This window comes from Heliangelus exortis, chromosome 19 (genome assembly GCF_036169615.1).
Source record: "Heliangelus exortis chromosome 19, bHelExo1.hap1, whole genome shotgun sequence".
Lineage (NCBI taxonomy): Eukaryota > Metazoa > Chordata > Aves > Apodiformes > Trochilidae > Heliangelus > Heliangelus exortis.
In genome coordinates this window covers 6,291,037-6,305,597 of record NC_092440.1, presented here as the reverse complement: position 1 = coordinate 6,305,597, position 14,561 = coordinate 6,291,037, and the positions used below count along the sequence as shown (strand labels likewise).

Below are 14,561 nucleotides of genomic sequence, written 5' to 3'. Positions count from 1 at the left end.
CCAGTTGGTGTGTGTACTTCCTCCACTGCAGTTTGACACATCACTCTTCCTACTCCCTCCCATCCACTGAAGCTAATGGAAGACCTTTTGCTTTTTTTTATATATACAATAGAAATGGAGCTGTGGGGTTGGGACTGGTCATTATTCCTGCTTCAAAATGTGTTCTTCAAGAAGTTGTGTTTTGTTCTTGGTGAAGGATAAGCATGTAAGGAAGCAAAGAATAATTTTCCATATGCGGTTTACAGGACATGTAGTTTGAACTGGACATTTCCAGATCAGTTTTTGTTTAATTGAAAATCTACCTAGAAGAAAAAAAAAATTTCAGAAACATGAACAGAGGTGTTCTGCATTCTGTTTTTCACAAATGCAAAGCATATTTTGGTGTCATCCATGCCAGCTTCTGCAGGGATCACAGCTGAGCTGAAGTCTTCTAGCTCTACGTCTGCCCAGTATTTTGCCCTGAACAGATGAGTCTGGCACACCGACAGTGCCTGGGCCTGGTGAATTTGGAGCTATGATGGAGGCTTAAAGCCTTAAAGCAACATCACTTACACCAAGAAGGAAGGAAGGTGGCCTGGCCACTTCCCCTTCATTGGCTGACAGAGGTATCCTTGTTTAGGACAGCAGGCACTGCATCCTGTTTAAGGGCAGTACAGCATCTGGTTTACCATGGCTTTGCTCCTTCTTGCTGGTTGTTTTTATCACTATTTGCCAAAAAATAGCATAAGTAATATTTAATATTGCAGTCTTTTTTTCTCACTGTGTGACATAGTTTATGAGAATATCTGCTGGGAATATCCTTGAGTTCCTATGTTTTGGATTATATTTCTTAGTAAGGGTTATGTTTTGAAACTAATTTTTGAAATTGAAATTATTTTTATCCAATTAAAATTATTATTAATGCAGTCTTGCAAGCTTGTCCAGCATTAATGAACAGAGCTCTAGTCTTTCAGTATGGGAAGACATAGCCACTGTGGACTGAACTGTCTTACAGCTTCAGATCTTTAATATTTTTTGACTCTACATAAGCCTTTGTTTTTCTCGGGTTACTAGTTTTACAGTGACATGATAGCTCTAACCCACTCACTCTTCTCTTTCCCTTTATACTATTTCCTCCATAAGCTTGCAGCAAAAGAAGTAGATTTGAAGGATGCGTAACTTAACTGAAACACTGGGCCCGAAAAGCCTTGCATTTAAAGCTTGTCTCACCGTGGGATGTCTAAGAGCCTGTCAGGTCATTTTTAATCTCCTTTTTATTCTGTGATTACTCTGTGAAAATAACAGTTTAGACGCACTTGCTTATTTTATTGCTCCACTGCTAAATAATTGAAATTGGCACTTAGTATTTAATGATAGTGATCTTATACTATAAATTTTGTGTAGTGTCTGATGGTGTAATTGGGCATTTTTATAATAACAGCCTATTTTTTAAAATATGGGGGAAATCTCTGAAATTTGTGGCTTCATGCTTGTGCCCATTAAATATGGTTATCATTATCCAGTGACGACATGTTCTTCCTAAATAGGATTCTCTTTCATGCTGATGCTATCTCCATGCTAGATTATTCCTGTCCCTAGTAGCACCTCAGGGCAGAAATGGGAAGTAAATGTGTCCCATATGGCTGATTTAGGCAGTATTTTTTTGTTGTGGGGAGATGGGAGAGACGATGGGGTGGAGATGATGGGGTCTTTGTGCCTGATCCTTCCCTCACTGTCACGTAAGTAGGGCAAGCAGAAGGGGAGGAGAGCCATAGCTTTTTATACTACAAAGCTAGTTAGGAGGAACATGAGAGTACATTACATTCAGGATGGGATGGAATTATTTGTTCTCCCATGTGAGAGGAAGGGAGCCAGGGAGGAACTGTGACTCTGAGTCACCCGTTCTTCCTGGAGCACCTTCTGGGGTGGTGCTGCTACATGCAGCCCAATACAAGACTGAGCCTGAAGGCTCGAACTAGCTGATTGCAAATATTTTACAGAAGTCTTATTTTCTGGTAATTACTTTAATATGATTCAGTGTTTTTTCTTTTGTCTGATCTTGTTGATGAGACTTTATGCCCAATCCTTCCCCTGCTGTCTTGGGAGCAAGGCAAGCATTCCCATACCATCTGTACCATTCCTGCTGTTTCACCTTTTGGTTTCAGTGGCTATGTGTATGTGCAATTTGAAGTGTTGTTGCTGTTTAATACATGAAATGAGTGTGTTATAGCAGAAAAATGGCTGATCCTGGGCTGGTTCTTGTGAAGCCATTGAGAAATTACTAAGCTGATTTGGGTAGTGGGGGCAGAGCAGTTTGCAGGTCTGGGGTCTGGGTTCTGTTTGCCAGTTCACATTATGAGTGAGTCCTGAAATTACAGCACCAGTGGAAACCTGGAACTTTGCTTCTGAGGCAAGTGTTGTGTATGAACCAAGCTGAAAGCATCCAGTGGTCAACAGATCTATAGAAGAATAGCTAGGATTTAGGTTCCAGTGGGTCACCAGCAGTATTTACTGAAGACTAATAATAACAATGAACAGACTCATTCCATTCCCAAATCTCTAGGGTTTTAAAAAACCAGCAGAACCAGCAAAATACCTAAAGCCCAGCTGCTGAAATCCAGCCAAGTTTTGTAAAGATTACAATGGTAGCTTAAATTAAGTATAAATTGTGCACTCTAAATGTGCAATTTATTTAAAAGGAGTTATTTTGCCAAACCATAAATGTACCAATAACTAAACCAAGAAATAACAGATTAAGAAATCTAAGTTTTTAAAGTTTAGAGAAAACCTTTCAGATATTTTTAATGCTTTTGTTTAACCACGTGATTCATATTTTTTCCTAGCTAGACCTAATTCATACGTGCATAACTTTAAAGCAGGCTGTACACTTCTCATAAGCAAATGACCAGTCTGTGTTACCACATTTGTTCAACACTGGTGTGAAAAAGGTGTAAAGTACAACTCACTTGCATAATCTGTTGCGTATATTATAAAAAAGCATCTCACATTATGCCTACAAGAAATACATGAGTGCTCATAATTCATATTATCCCATAAAATTTAGAAGAGCATTCAGAGACTGCAGATGAAGATAATTTATGTATAAAACCTCATCCATGAAGAATTTATTGCCATAGCAGGTATAATATACTTTGGCACAGACTTCTTCCCTGAAACTAGTACTTGCAGACTTGAAAAAGGAGCATACCAAAGACCTTGCAAGTTAAACTATAGTCTGGTTTTTATACAAATCACATATGACTTTTGTGTTTGAGAGAGCTAAACCCAGTTGCCAAGTTAATGTTCCATGGCTGTTACAGATGTATATGAACATCTTCACTATGTGAATATTCTCTTTAAATTCAGTACTAGTTTAGTGGTGTGAGCTTTGTGTAATTAATGTAAGTATTTTGAACCTTAGTGGGAACTGAGGAAACTGCAGAAGTACATTTATATAAAATGTTCTAATGTGTAGTAGCTAAAAATGAATACTCTGCTTTGCAGAGATAGTTTGCTAGCACTGTCACAAATCCAGGTCTCATTTCCTCCTGCTAGGCTGCATTGGGAACATGGGGCCTCATCTTCCTCTTAGCACTTGGGCAAAACTGCCAGATAAAGGTCATGGGATCCATCCATCTCATTGCCATTTTTAGACAGAGACATTTCTGGGTGACCACTGGCAGATGTGGCTTGTGTGTCCTCATAGGTTCTTGCTGGTAGACTTGGGCACGTGGTGGCAGAAGCAAGGCTGAGGCAGGGCTATGGTAACATTGCAGTGATGCACATTTCAGTGCTGTCTCCTCAGTGCTGGGGTGGCTCATGCATCTGGAACAAAGATATGTTTCCTTCTGTTTCTTCTGCTGGGATCTGATTTCTCTTCTCTTACATTGTGCACATGTGGTTTTATAATCATTGCCTATTTTTCACCCAAATACTTTCACTTCCATGAAAGTTAATGAGATGAAATGAAAAATCAAGGGGAAAAGGCAACCTGTTGCTACTCTGATATTTCTATGTAGTACAAAGTAACCTTAAAATAGGGAAGGATCTGTTTTACTGCAAAATAGCCCACTTAAATGACTGTAGTTGAAAATGGAAAGAAACAGCTGCTAACAGATGTATTAAAAGGGATTTTGGCCCAAGTTTACTGGAGAAGCTACAGAGCTGTAAAAATGGACCAAAGCTCTCAAGAATTGATGTCAAGTGAATTGAACCTTTAAAATGCTTTTCTAAAGGATACATGGTGGTATAGGAAAGCAGTCTGATAAGCTTGGAGGGACAGAGAATACAACACTGTCAGTTCCTCTGGGATTTTAATTAGTCATTCCAGGAAGTCTAGGTGTTTCAGGAAGTGCTATTCAAATACTGTGCTATTTCTTACGGATGTAGATCCTTGATCAGTATACTTGCACTTGGCCCTTTCTTTCTTGGCTTGCCATGCAGCAGGAATCCTAAACTGTTGAGAGCAAAAATAACTTCCTTTTTCAGGTGTTTTAGCTGGAATTATATCTATTGCAGAAAAAGTGACGTGATTTTTGAGGCCAGTGAATATTTATCTCATTGAGGATGTCATTTTGCTACTAAGGAAAATCTCAATGGACTTACAGCTGGAGTGCTATGTTCAGTTCTTTGCTCTTCCAGGTGAATTTCATGGAGGTAGAGATGGTGCAGAAAATGGCAACTGCAACAGTAGGGGGAAGTGGAACAACTGTCATATAAGGAGAGATTGAACAGGTTGGTACTTTTTAGTTTAGAGAAAGACAGGTATTTATCACTGGGACTTAAAAAATCATGAAAGTGATTAAAAAGCTGAATGTGAAATTGTTGCCCTCCAAATCCCACAATGCAAGAACTAGAGGGCAGGCACTGAAGCTAATAGGAGATCAGGATTAACACAAATAAAAGGAAGAACTTTTTCTCAGAGGTCAGATATTTTTTTTTCCATAGAAGGTAGTGAAGGGCATAGTACCAGCAGACTTATAAGAGATTAGACAATTTCATAAGTGTTAGGACTACAAATGGACAGTGAAGTTATGTGCCCTGTAACATTAATTGTGCATGGAGGAGTGTGAGGGGGAATGGACTGCAAAAGTAGTCAGGCTTCTGTCTTTTGCCCAATTGTTACCTCTAAATAACAGACCACTGTTGAAAATAAAATACTAGGCTGCATGGACCAGCTGTCTGACTCTGTAGGATATTTTTTTCTGCACTACTAGAACCATGCAATGTTTTCCTTTGAAAAGTTCTTATTGTTAGTACACTGAATTCTCATAAGGCTAATCAAGAAAAAAGTGTGTTGATGCCTGAAATATTAATGTGTTTTTTAAAGTCTGATCCATTGATAGTCAAATGTCTGCCTGTTATTGTGCATGTTACTAACATGGCATTTATTTGGAAAATGTACAGCTTGGAAAATGAATTTTAAGCTTGTATGTTTATTTTCATTGGCAGTGGATTTTAGTTATCTGAAGTGAAATGCCATCCAGGTGCAGTGAAGCTGTATGGTGCCATGAGTACTCTAGCAGGAAGGTATGCACAACAAGTATGCAGGAAGCTGAATCAGAGTAGTTTCTTCATGCTCCAATACTGTGTGCTACTGAGATGTCTTTGTGTTAGTTCCAAGTAGGCCAAGTTGAGAGAAAGAGACAGAAGAGGGACTTTGGGCCAAGCACATCCACAGGTCAGGGGCCCAGTAGCTGGGACATGGTTGCTGGAACGTAGTGACACCCCAGAGCTGCAGTGACATCCCTGCTGGTTGGGGCATCCCATCCACACTGTCCAGTGCCTGCCCAAACTGCTTATTGCTTTGTCAAACCCTAAATATTTAGACTACTGCTTCTTATATAGTAGCTAGCTCTTTTATTATTTATATATATTTTTTTTAATTATTTAGATATTTTGTTTTCAATATCTGTAGCATTTAGAGGAGGCCTGCAAAGAAAAGAAAATTGCTAATTTGCTTTAATATAGGACACAGAAAAGTTCTTTAAAATGTTTTGTTCTTTAAAGTGAGTTGGATTTTTTTTGTTTTGCTTTTGTAAAAAAAAAAAAATATTTTGTATGCTTTATTTATTGAGACATTAAACCTATCCACAAATCATTCTCTGCTTTAATTAGTGGATGAGGGCTTTGTTCATGTGGAGATTTTGATTGTTTATGTACCTCCTCTGCTCTGGACATAAGCTTTTGTTATAGATACTTACACAATCCATAAACTACCAGTGCAGCTCAGGTAGGCTCATTGTGTCTGAGTAGTCTGATACTGCTCTGCTGTTGATGAGAAATCCAGCATAAGCAAATTCTCAGTAGTGGTCTCAGATGTGCTATTGGGGAATATATTTGGCTTTTAATCAAAAGAAATGGAATGTTTGGTTCTTAAGAGAATCTTTTTTTTTGCCCCTTGTTTCCCCCCTTGTTTCCTCCCCCCCTCATTAAGTAAATGTTAACACAAATAAGGAGTTTAAAACTGACTAAAGCCTCTGCAAAACGAGCTTTGGTTCCGTGAGAGTTTCAATGTTATCATCCTTTTTGTTTTCCAATTTTTTTGAGGAAGTACTTAACTATAGGGCAAAAATAAACAAACCTTTTAAATTTTCTTCATGCTTAAATACTTTTAGGCATATTTTTAGTTACTATTTACTTCTTGCAAATTTATCTTGGTCTGAAAAAGAGTTTCAGTTGTATTGTTTTCTTAACAAAGGTTTGACCCTCATCTTCATAGACACTTTTTTTTTTGCTATTTTTCATATCAGCATTTAGTTCAAAGGAGCACTTCTGGGCACGCAGGCAAAACCCCAGCTCTATTGTATAGAACAGAGATGTGTGTTTTATATCACAGGAGTTTAGAGAACAATGCAAAGGTCAATTGTGTTGCTTGCTCTCCTGTCACATGATGTGGGTGTGTGTATGAATGCATCCCTGGAATTCCACTGTGGGATCTGCATCTTTGAAGCTGATGCTAAAATTACTGCTGAGGCTCTTCCAAAGGCGGATACTGATAGAAGATTCAATGAAATCGAAGGTCGCCAGTCTGGTAGGTGTTGAAAGATACCTGGCTATGATACTATTTCTGATTTAATAATGCGAATGGGAGGCTAGCCCTTTGTAATAATTAGGACTAATTACTGAAGAGGTGTTGACAGATGGGCTAAGAGGAAACAAACTGCCTTTATCCAGTGGCTTAGAGTCAGATTACTAGTCTTGTGTTATCTGTTTCTCAGAAAGTAGAAGCTTCAATCATTCACTAAGTCTTCAAAGGGGAAAGGGATCCTAACAATATACAGGATTTGGGATGAGGCTATGAAATACGTCTTTGACTCAAAATGGCTAAATTAATCTCCTTTCCGTAAATTATCATACTTTTAAAGTTTGAGTTACAGATGGAGAATCTGATTGTAGTACTGAAAAATACATGAAATCAATATTGATGGCTGTCCTGTCATTATTCGTGGTTGCTGCTCTTGCTCATGGATTAGTATAAACTCAGTTCCTTGCTATTATATTAATATGAATTCTGTGATTCCCTCTTATGCCATGCTTGGTATCTACCTGAAATGGAGACAAGTGTAAATGTTTAGTACACTCTTTATGTTCAGTGTTTGTTTTGTGCAGATGTCATCTATTTAAAAAGCAGAAAATGTATCTGACAAACTTAATTACAGTTATTTACCTTTTTAGGAGACAAGATCATGCATATTTTAGGGGAAAAAAATGACAATATCATTGTGTTTACTGAGAAATTACTTATTGATGTAGGATTTCTTTAAGAAGTATTCTCTCCTTTTGGGTACAGTGTCCATCCAGTACATCTGGATGAAGTAAGCAGATACAATTGTCCAATGTGAATGGAGTTAGCAAAGATATTCAGAGGTTAATGAATGAGGACTCGCTGGGACTTACTTTAGGCAAATGATTTGGAAGTCTAGCAACCCTCCATCTTCTCAAATGACTGCTTTTAAGTGCATTTCTTCCCACCCTCCACCATATATGGGTCCTGTTTTTCTGAACATGAGATAAATATGGTTGCATTTAGTAGTATGTGTAAGAAGAGGTAGCTATCAATTATTTATTTACTCTTTAACAAAAGAAGCCTTTTAATTAGTGTTTAAATATTTATAACAGTTTTATTGTGGTTTAAAATTGGTTATACTTTGATCTAGATTCTCTGGTTTGAGATAATAGGGCTGGTAAAAGTTTTCCTAATGAATTTGGTCAGAACATGACAGAATCTGATTATATGGTGAAAGATTGACACTTCAGTTCCTGCCAGCATAAAAGTGTGGTACAATAGGGGGCTGTTCAGCACACATTCAAAGGCTGGGAGTTCAAGTTCAGGTACTACAGAATTGTTCAATTTTTCAAATTAAGGTGGTGAAACAGCTTTGTGTTTTTCACTATGTTTTTGTTAAGGAACAGTTTATGCTGGATGAGAGGAGTGAAGCTTGAAGTTACACATGTACACTGTGTAACTCTATTCTGTAACTTCGGTTTTATTGCTCTGTTTGCTAAATAGTAGTTAGCATAACTTCTTAAAACACAGAAACTATCTGATCAAAGCATTGTAGACAGAAAACAGTTCTAGAAACTGCAAAGTAAGCATCAGCAGTATTCAACCACTCTTAAATGAGGTACCAGCTTTTTTTTAGTATTCCTCAAATATTAACTGTTTAATGTATGATTACTTTGATTTCAGAGCCTTGGAGATGAGCATATTTAACTAATGCATCCTAATGCTTATGCAAGGTGGATATAGACTTAGGTGATCAAACTGGCATGAAAGAACAACTGTGGGTTTGTATCTTAAGTGTAAGCTTAGTCTAGACTGTTAAAATAAACTTTTTAAAAATTTATTTGATATCCAGGTAATATGTGCCTTGTAAATGTCATTCCTGTTTGCAGTGGAATTATAGTGATCATTATTAGATTTCTTGGACTAATTTGCTCTCCAGTAGCTTGGCTTATCCAAATACACTGTGTTGCATGGGAATCCTAATAGACAAGTGACACATAATATTAGTAACTGAATTTGTGGGATATTTCATAGTATGAAAATACTACATAATCTGTGACTGTGACTCAGATTTAAAAGGTATGTACATTACACTAAGTCTTTTTTTAAAATACTGAAGGGTTATTTTGAGAAAGTAAAATATATACACTAAATGGCATGTTCTTTACTGAATGCAATTGCTACTAACTTTGAGAGTTCGCCACAATAAGAATTTAAAGTTTTAGCCAAATAATTTGATGCAGACTAAAGTACTTCCCACATTGCTTTGTTTCATAGAATACTGTGAGGCATGTGAGTCTCACTGGCTGTGAGTAGGAACTGTGTCTGGAGTCAGCGAGTGGGGTCCTAACCCCAATTTTTGTGACAGTGCCACTTTGGCAGGTCACTTAATGTCTCTGCCTCAGTTTCTTCATCAGCAGGGAATGACCCATAATAATGCTTGCCTCAGAGCCGTGCTGTAGTTTACACAGTAGCACACACCTCTCCAAGAGAGATTGCTTTAGGAAATAGCAGTGTAGTGAATTAATCCTGCAAACCCTTCTCTGTCTGATCAGTCTCACCAGTATCACCTAGCAGTTTGGGTGGGTGTAGATCAGATCCAAAATCTGGAATTTGAAGCATGAGCTGGGCTGGGCACAAATAGGAATTATCTTTGCTTATTTAATATTCCTTGTAAGTTTACATCAGCTTATCCTTTTTGCAGTTTCAAAGTGTATTTGTTAACTGCTATGAAACAAATATTGAGAATATAAATGTGGCAGGTAGGAAATGGGTACAATACACTGATTTAAATGCATCTGCCACTATGGCAGTGTTGGTACTTATCCTGCTCAGTTACATGCATGATTTTTTTTTTTCCTCTTTCGACAAGTATGCATTTTTTTAATGTATTTTGCACTTTTCTGTTTAATTCTATGAATGTAAACTGCATTATTAAAGTAAAAGGAAATATTTTGGAAAGCACTGTTAGAGCTCAAATTGAAGTACATTTTAATTTAATTGTCTGCCTCTGCAAGGCATCTCACTTTTGGTAAAGTGTGTACAATAGGGGGTTATTTCATAAGCAGAACAAAGTATACAGCCAGGAATGTGAGCAGAACTTTCAGAAGTACATGAAAAGTAGATTGCTTCATCAGGTCTTCATAAGAGTCACTGCTCAGTCTTTCCTACCACCAAATGTGTAAGAAGTGTGAATTTCAGGGGTGTTTGTACTCAGAGAAAGTTGAGGATTTCTGACTGTAAATGACAGTAATTTTTACTTCAAGTATGGCCAAAACGAAATAAACCACAACACAACTATTCCTGTGTGTAATAAAATATTTGTGTGTATTTCTTATATTGGATTTTAATCCAAATATAATATTCCTAGAGAAGAAAATAACTATATACTTTTGTTTTAGTTGGATCTAAGATAACTTGATGCAAAATTAAAATGCAGTGTCTTGTAAAACTTGCTAAAATTAATGTAATTCAAGATAAGAATGCATAAAGGGTTCAGTCTCTTTTTCCCCTGTTGTTGACTGTATCAGGCCATATCCTGAGCAGAGCTCAGTGTCAATGGAAAGAACTCTGTTTGCTGCAGCTCTGGAAGACATTGTTCCATACATCGGGAATCAATTGATAAGTCATTGTCTGATGAATTTTAAAAGTATGAGTTAATTTCCTATAGGTTACATTTTTATTATGTAATATCATGTTACATACACATTTCCTTAATATTAAAAACTCTTAAGTTTTATCTCACGCTTTGAAGAGAAAAATATAGAAGACAAAATGTCATCTGATTAGTGCTGTATTTCATGTTCCTATGCCCTGTGGGAGGAAAAGAAAAGTAATAGAACAGACAAATAAATAAACGTGGTGTTGAAACTGGCATGACAGTTTCTGGTCTTGCACAACGGAACTGCAATCAATTTATTGTCTTCGTTGGTCAAATGCCAGAATAACAGTATAATATTATACAAGAGTAGATTAATTAAAGTATAATTAGAATGGAATAAATTAAATAATCATGAAAGTTTGTCATGGGAAAAATATGTGTTTAGAATTAATTAGTTTCCAAATAAAGTGATATTTTAATTGCTCCAAGTTACAGAATCCTAAATTGCAGACATATAATTTTGGCCCAAACAACTTCAGTTGCTGTAACAACTTGATAAATTTCTTCTCTGTCAATTCTTTTTAATAGTTTGTTACTAAACAAGATTATTGCAGGAAATGTCTGCTAAAATGTCTGTAAGATGTTTAATTAAGCCTTTGCTATCTGAGGACATTATTACCTCTTGGAACCAAAAGATTTGTAGCTGATGTGGCACTGTGCAGCACCCTAATTAAGGAGGATGGTCAGACAGAGCCCTGTGGCTGACAGATTGCTGCGCATGGCTGGGCTAGGGGCTACTCAAAACAATCTTTTGATGAGTCTTGGCTTATCAACTTTCTGTTAGATTACAATGATTTATCAAGGGTACAAACTTAAATTTATTTTAGGTCTGACAGTATGGTATAGAGCGACAGTTACATAAATACTTCTTTTCACTTACATTGTGCGTTTTCATATTCGTTAGTTTTTCCACAGTGATTAGGCATGTGTTGTCTTTTTTTTTTTTTGTTTTTAATTAATTTTATGGAGAGTGTGTTGCAGAGCTGAAATAGTATGGGCTTTTGTGCCTGTTTTATTTCTCCAAACAAGGCTGTCTGTAATTATATCGTCACACTTTACCAAGCAATTAATGGTTTCAGAAAGTGAAACATATGGGTGTCTTTTCCTTCATCTGCAAAACGAACCTGTTTATGAAACAATGGAATTTTGTCTATTTCAGCCGTATTTTAGATTCCCTTATTAAAAGCTAGCACAACGATGTGTGAGGCAGGGGCTCTTATGTTTTCAGACTCCATATTTTGGCATAAACGTATCCATGATATTTGGCTGTCTCCAAAATGTTTACTTCAGTAAGATTTGCAATGCCCAAAATGTTTAACTGTGTTAAAAAAGGTCAACCAGCTGATAGCTGAAGGTGAGTGTGTCAGAATGAAAGACTGAAAAAAAATTATCAGTCCGACACAGTGGGAGTATTAGAATGATTAATGTTTATGTTAATTTATGGCTTTTACATATTGATTAATAGCTTTTTGTTTCAGTGACCAAAATGTGTAAGTGGCAATGAGATCCATATGCTAACTTGGTGTCTTTCAAATAATTACAATCATTCTTAGTTTTGTTCCCATGCTGAATCTATGTTTTCATATAGAAAACAATTATTGTATAGTGACTTTTCTAAAAATTGCAGATGGAAGCGTTTAAAAGTGAACCTCAAGACACAAGCCTGGGTTTCAGTATTCCTGAGGTTACACACTTGACATTTATAGACGGTTTTCTTGCAAACTTCATTACTTTAAATTGTAATATATTGTGGTTTAGCCTCATTCAGTAAGGGGATGCTTAGCGACAAAAAAGGTGCTAAAACTGTGAGGAGACGTTGTCGGAGTGGAAATCATTATTAGTCTTTTTTTTTTCTGCTCCCATAAGATTTCTTGGCATATCACCAATTGCTGATAAGCAATTTTCTTTTCTATCTGTCCATTGAGTATTACAATTAAAATGTGGAAACTTCCATTATTCATTGTCTAAATGTTGTGTAATTTTGGGGAGCTCCTGAGAGAGGGTGAACAAAATTCCCTTATAGTCAGTGGAAAATGGGGATTCTCAGCACCTCTCTCAATGAGACTTTTGAAGTGTTTTTCTGAGCAGGCAGGCATTGTTAGTCATTAGAACTGACTTGGTGACTCTTCAGAATGAAAGCTCTGACAGCATTTATTGTTCCCAGCCTATAAAAGGAAGGACTCTTCTCAGTTGTAATGTTGGTTGTGTGGCAACAGGTTTATGATATCAGTTAATAAAAGACTGTATAGCTAGGTCATACAAATCATGGCATTCTCTTTGACATTGATGTCTCTAACTAGTGAGGATTGCAAGCAAGAGAATTCTATCTGCGTACAGTATCTGGATACTCTATTTTCCAGTCAGAGCACAAGCACACTGTTGAATGCTTCTAGTCCACCATTGGGACTTTTTCTTTATAAATTTATTTATTTGGATTTTTAGGTTTTGAAGGCATATAGAAAATAAAAGTATGCATCACTGTGCCTAATCCTTATTTTGGTAGTCATAGGTAGATAATAAGTAACCAATTTAAGAGACAGCATTTGGTTATTCCTCCTCCTGGAAATGAAGAGTGCTTTATCAGTACATTAACTTTTTAAATGAGAAATTTCTACGAATTCTAATTTCTGCTTGAAATCACTTTCTTGATTTAAAGATGTCTTCTAATTTCTGATTTCCACTTGAAAGAAATTATTTTTTAAATTATATTTAAAGAAATTCAGGAAGGATAGTACAGTTTATATCTTAGTTTAGCAGCACATATAGCAAAGAAAGCTTTAAACTGAAAGCTGCATTGTTAGTTGACCGAGGAAGGAATTTTCACATATTCTGAGGGTCTGACCTTTGCAACTATTTGTGTAGCACTCCCACATCTTGATCTGTGCAGGCACTTGGTATACAACTTCAGTTGCTAATACTGGTTTTACTTTTACTAGTGAATGTTTCTGTATTTGTACACCAGAGACAGCGTGTGTTTCAGGGACTGGGGTAAGAATGCAAAAAGCAAAGTTGCTGTCCCATTATTCCATAAATGTCTTCTATGTGCTAGCCCATTATGGGATACAAATGTAGTATTTCTCTATAATCAGCTATTTTCTCTATAAGTCAGCTATTTTTCACCTCAGATGCAAAGAGATTTCTTCAGATGATTGTCTTGCAACATTCTTTTTTATTGCCGATTTCCCTGTTTTAGTGTGGTCTGTAATTTTTTTTGTTTGTTTGTTTCACTTGCAAAATTAAAATCTGGGCTTAAAAATTTGCCACAACATGTCCGAAAAATTATGTGTTTACCAACCCCTGTACCCGTAACCTGTAAGAATTCACTTTCACAGTCAGACGGGATGAACTTTAACTCACTCAGCTTCTGCAGATTTCTCTGACATCTCTTGTAGCTATGTGTGGAAATAGGACTCACTAAATGGGTTCGTGTAGCCCTAAACTCTTGTTCTCTGCGTCCTAGAAGTGCCACATAACCAGGCAGCATTTTGTGTGTGCTAGGGGTGTCCCAAGATGTTTCTCAGTCCTGCTGTGTTCTGGCACTCTAATTCAGTGAGGTATATGGGGTGCTGTTGGGACCCTCCTGATCTGTGTTACTCAAGTAAGTCACACACCAGGCAGGCAGTAATTGGTGCAGCCGTGCTGTCAGGGGGTTTCTTGGGCAGGATAGTTTGTATTTCTCCACTATGAAACCCAGTTGTGTGCAGTGGGTTAGAGGCTGCATACATGGGAATATTGTGTTTGGAAAGCTCCTACTGCAAGGGCTGCTTGCTATGCTGTGATGCTGGAGATTGCAAATGTAACACAATACACAAAATTGTTTGCATTACAGTATTGGTTTGAGCGAGTCTTTTATTTCCACTTAGTTCCTCTGCAGTTACAGCTAGTGACCCACTTGGAAAACACACTCGTGCA

The 14,561-nt window shown here is 37.0% G+C and overlaps 1 protein-coding gene across 5 annotated transcripts in view; it reads left to right on the top strand.

The window, feature by feature from the left end:
* GNB1L (G protein subunit beta 1 like) overlaps positions 1–14,561 on the top strand; it is a 41,691-nt gene that overhangs the window by 7,138 nt on the left and 19,992 nt on the right. For 2 of the 5 annotated variants that reach the window (XM_071762682.1, XM_071762681.1), the window contains exon 1: positions 6,871–7,012. The exons of 2 other annotated variants lie outside the window; for them this stretch is intronic. In XM_071762682.1, the coding sequence (XP_071618783.1) occupies positions 6,886–7,012 (127 nt within the window). In that variant the 5' untranslated portion in view covers positions 6,871–6,885. Of the gene's footprint in view, positions 1–6,870; positions 7,017–14,561 lie in introns of those variants that run through there. One more of the 5 variants, XM_071762687.1, reaches the window with a different exon arrangement.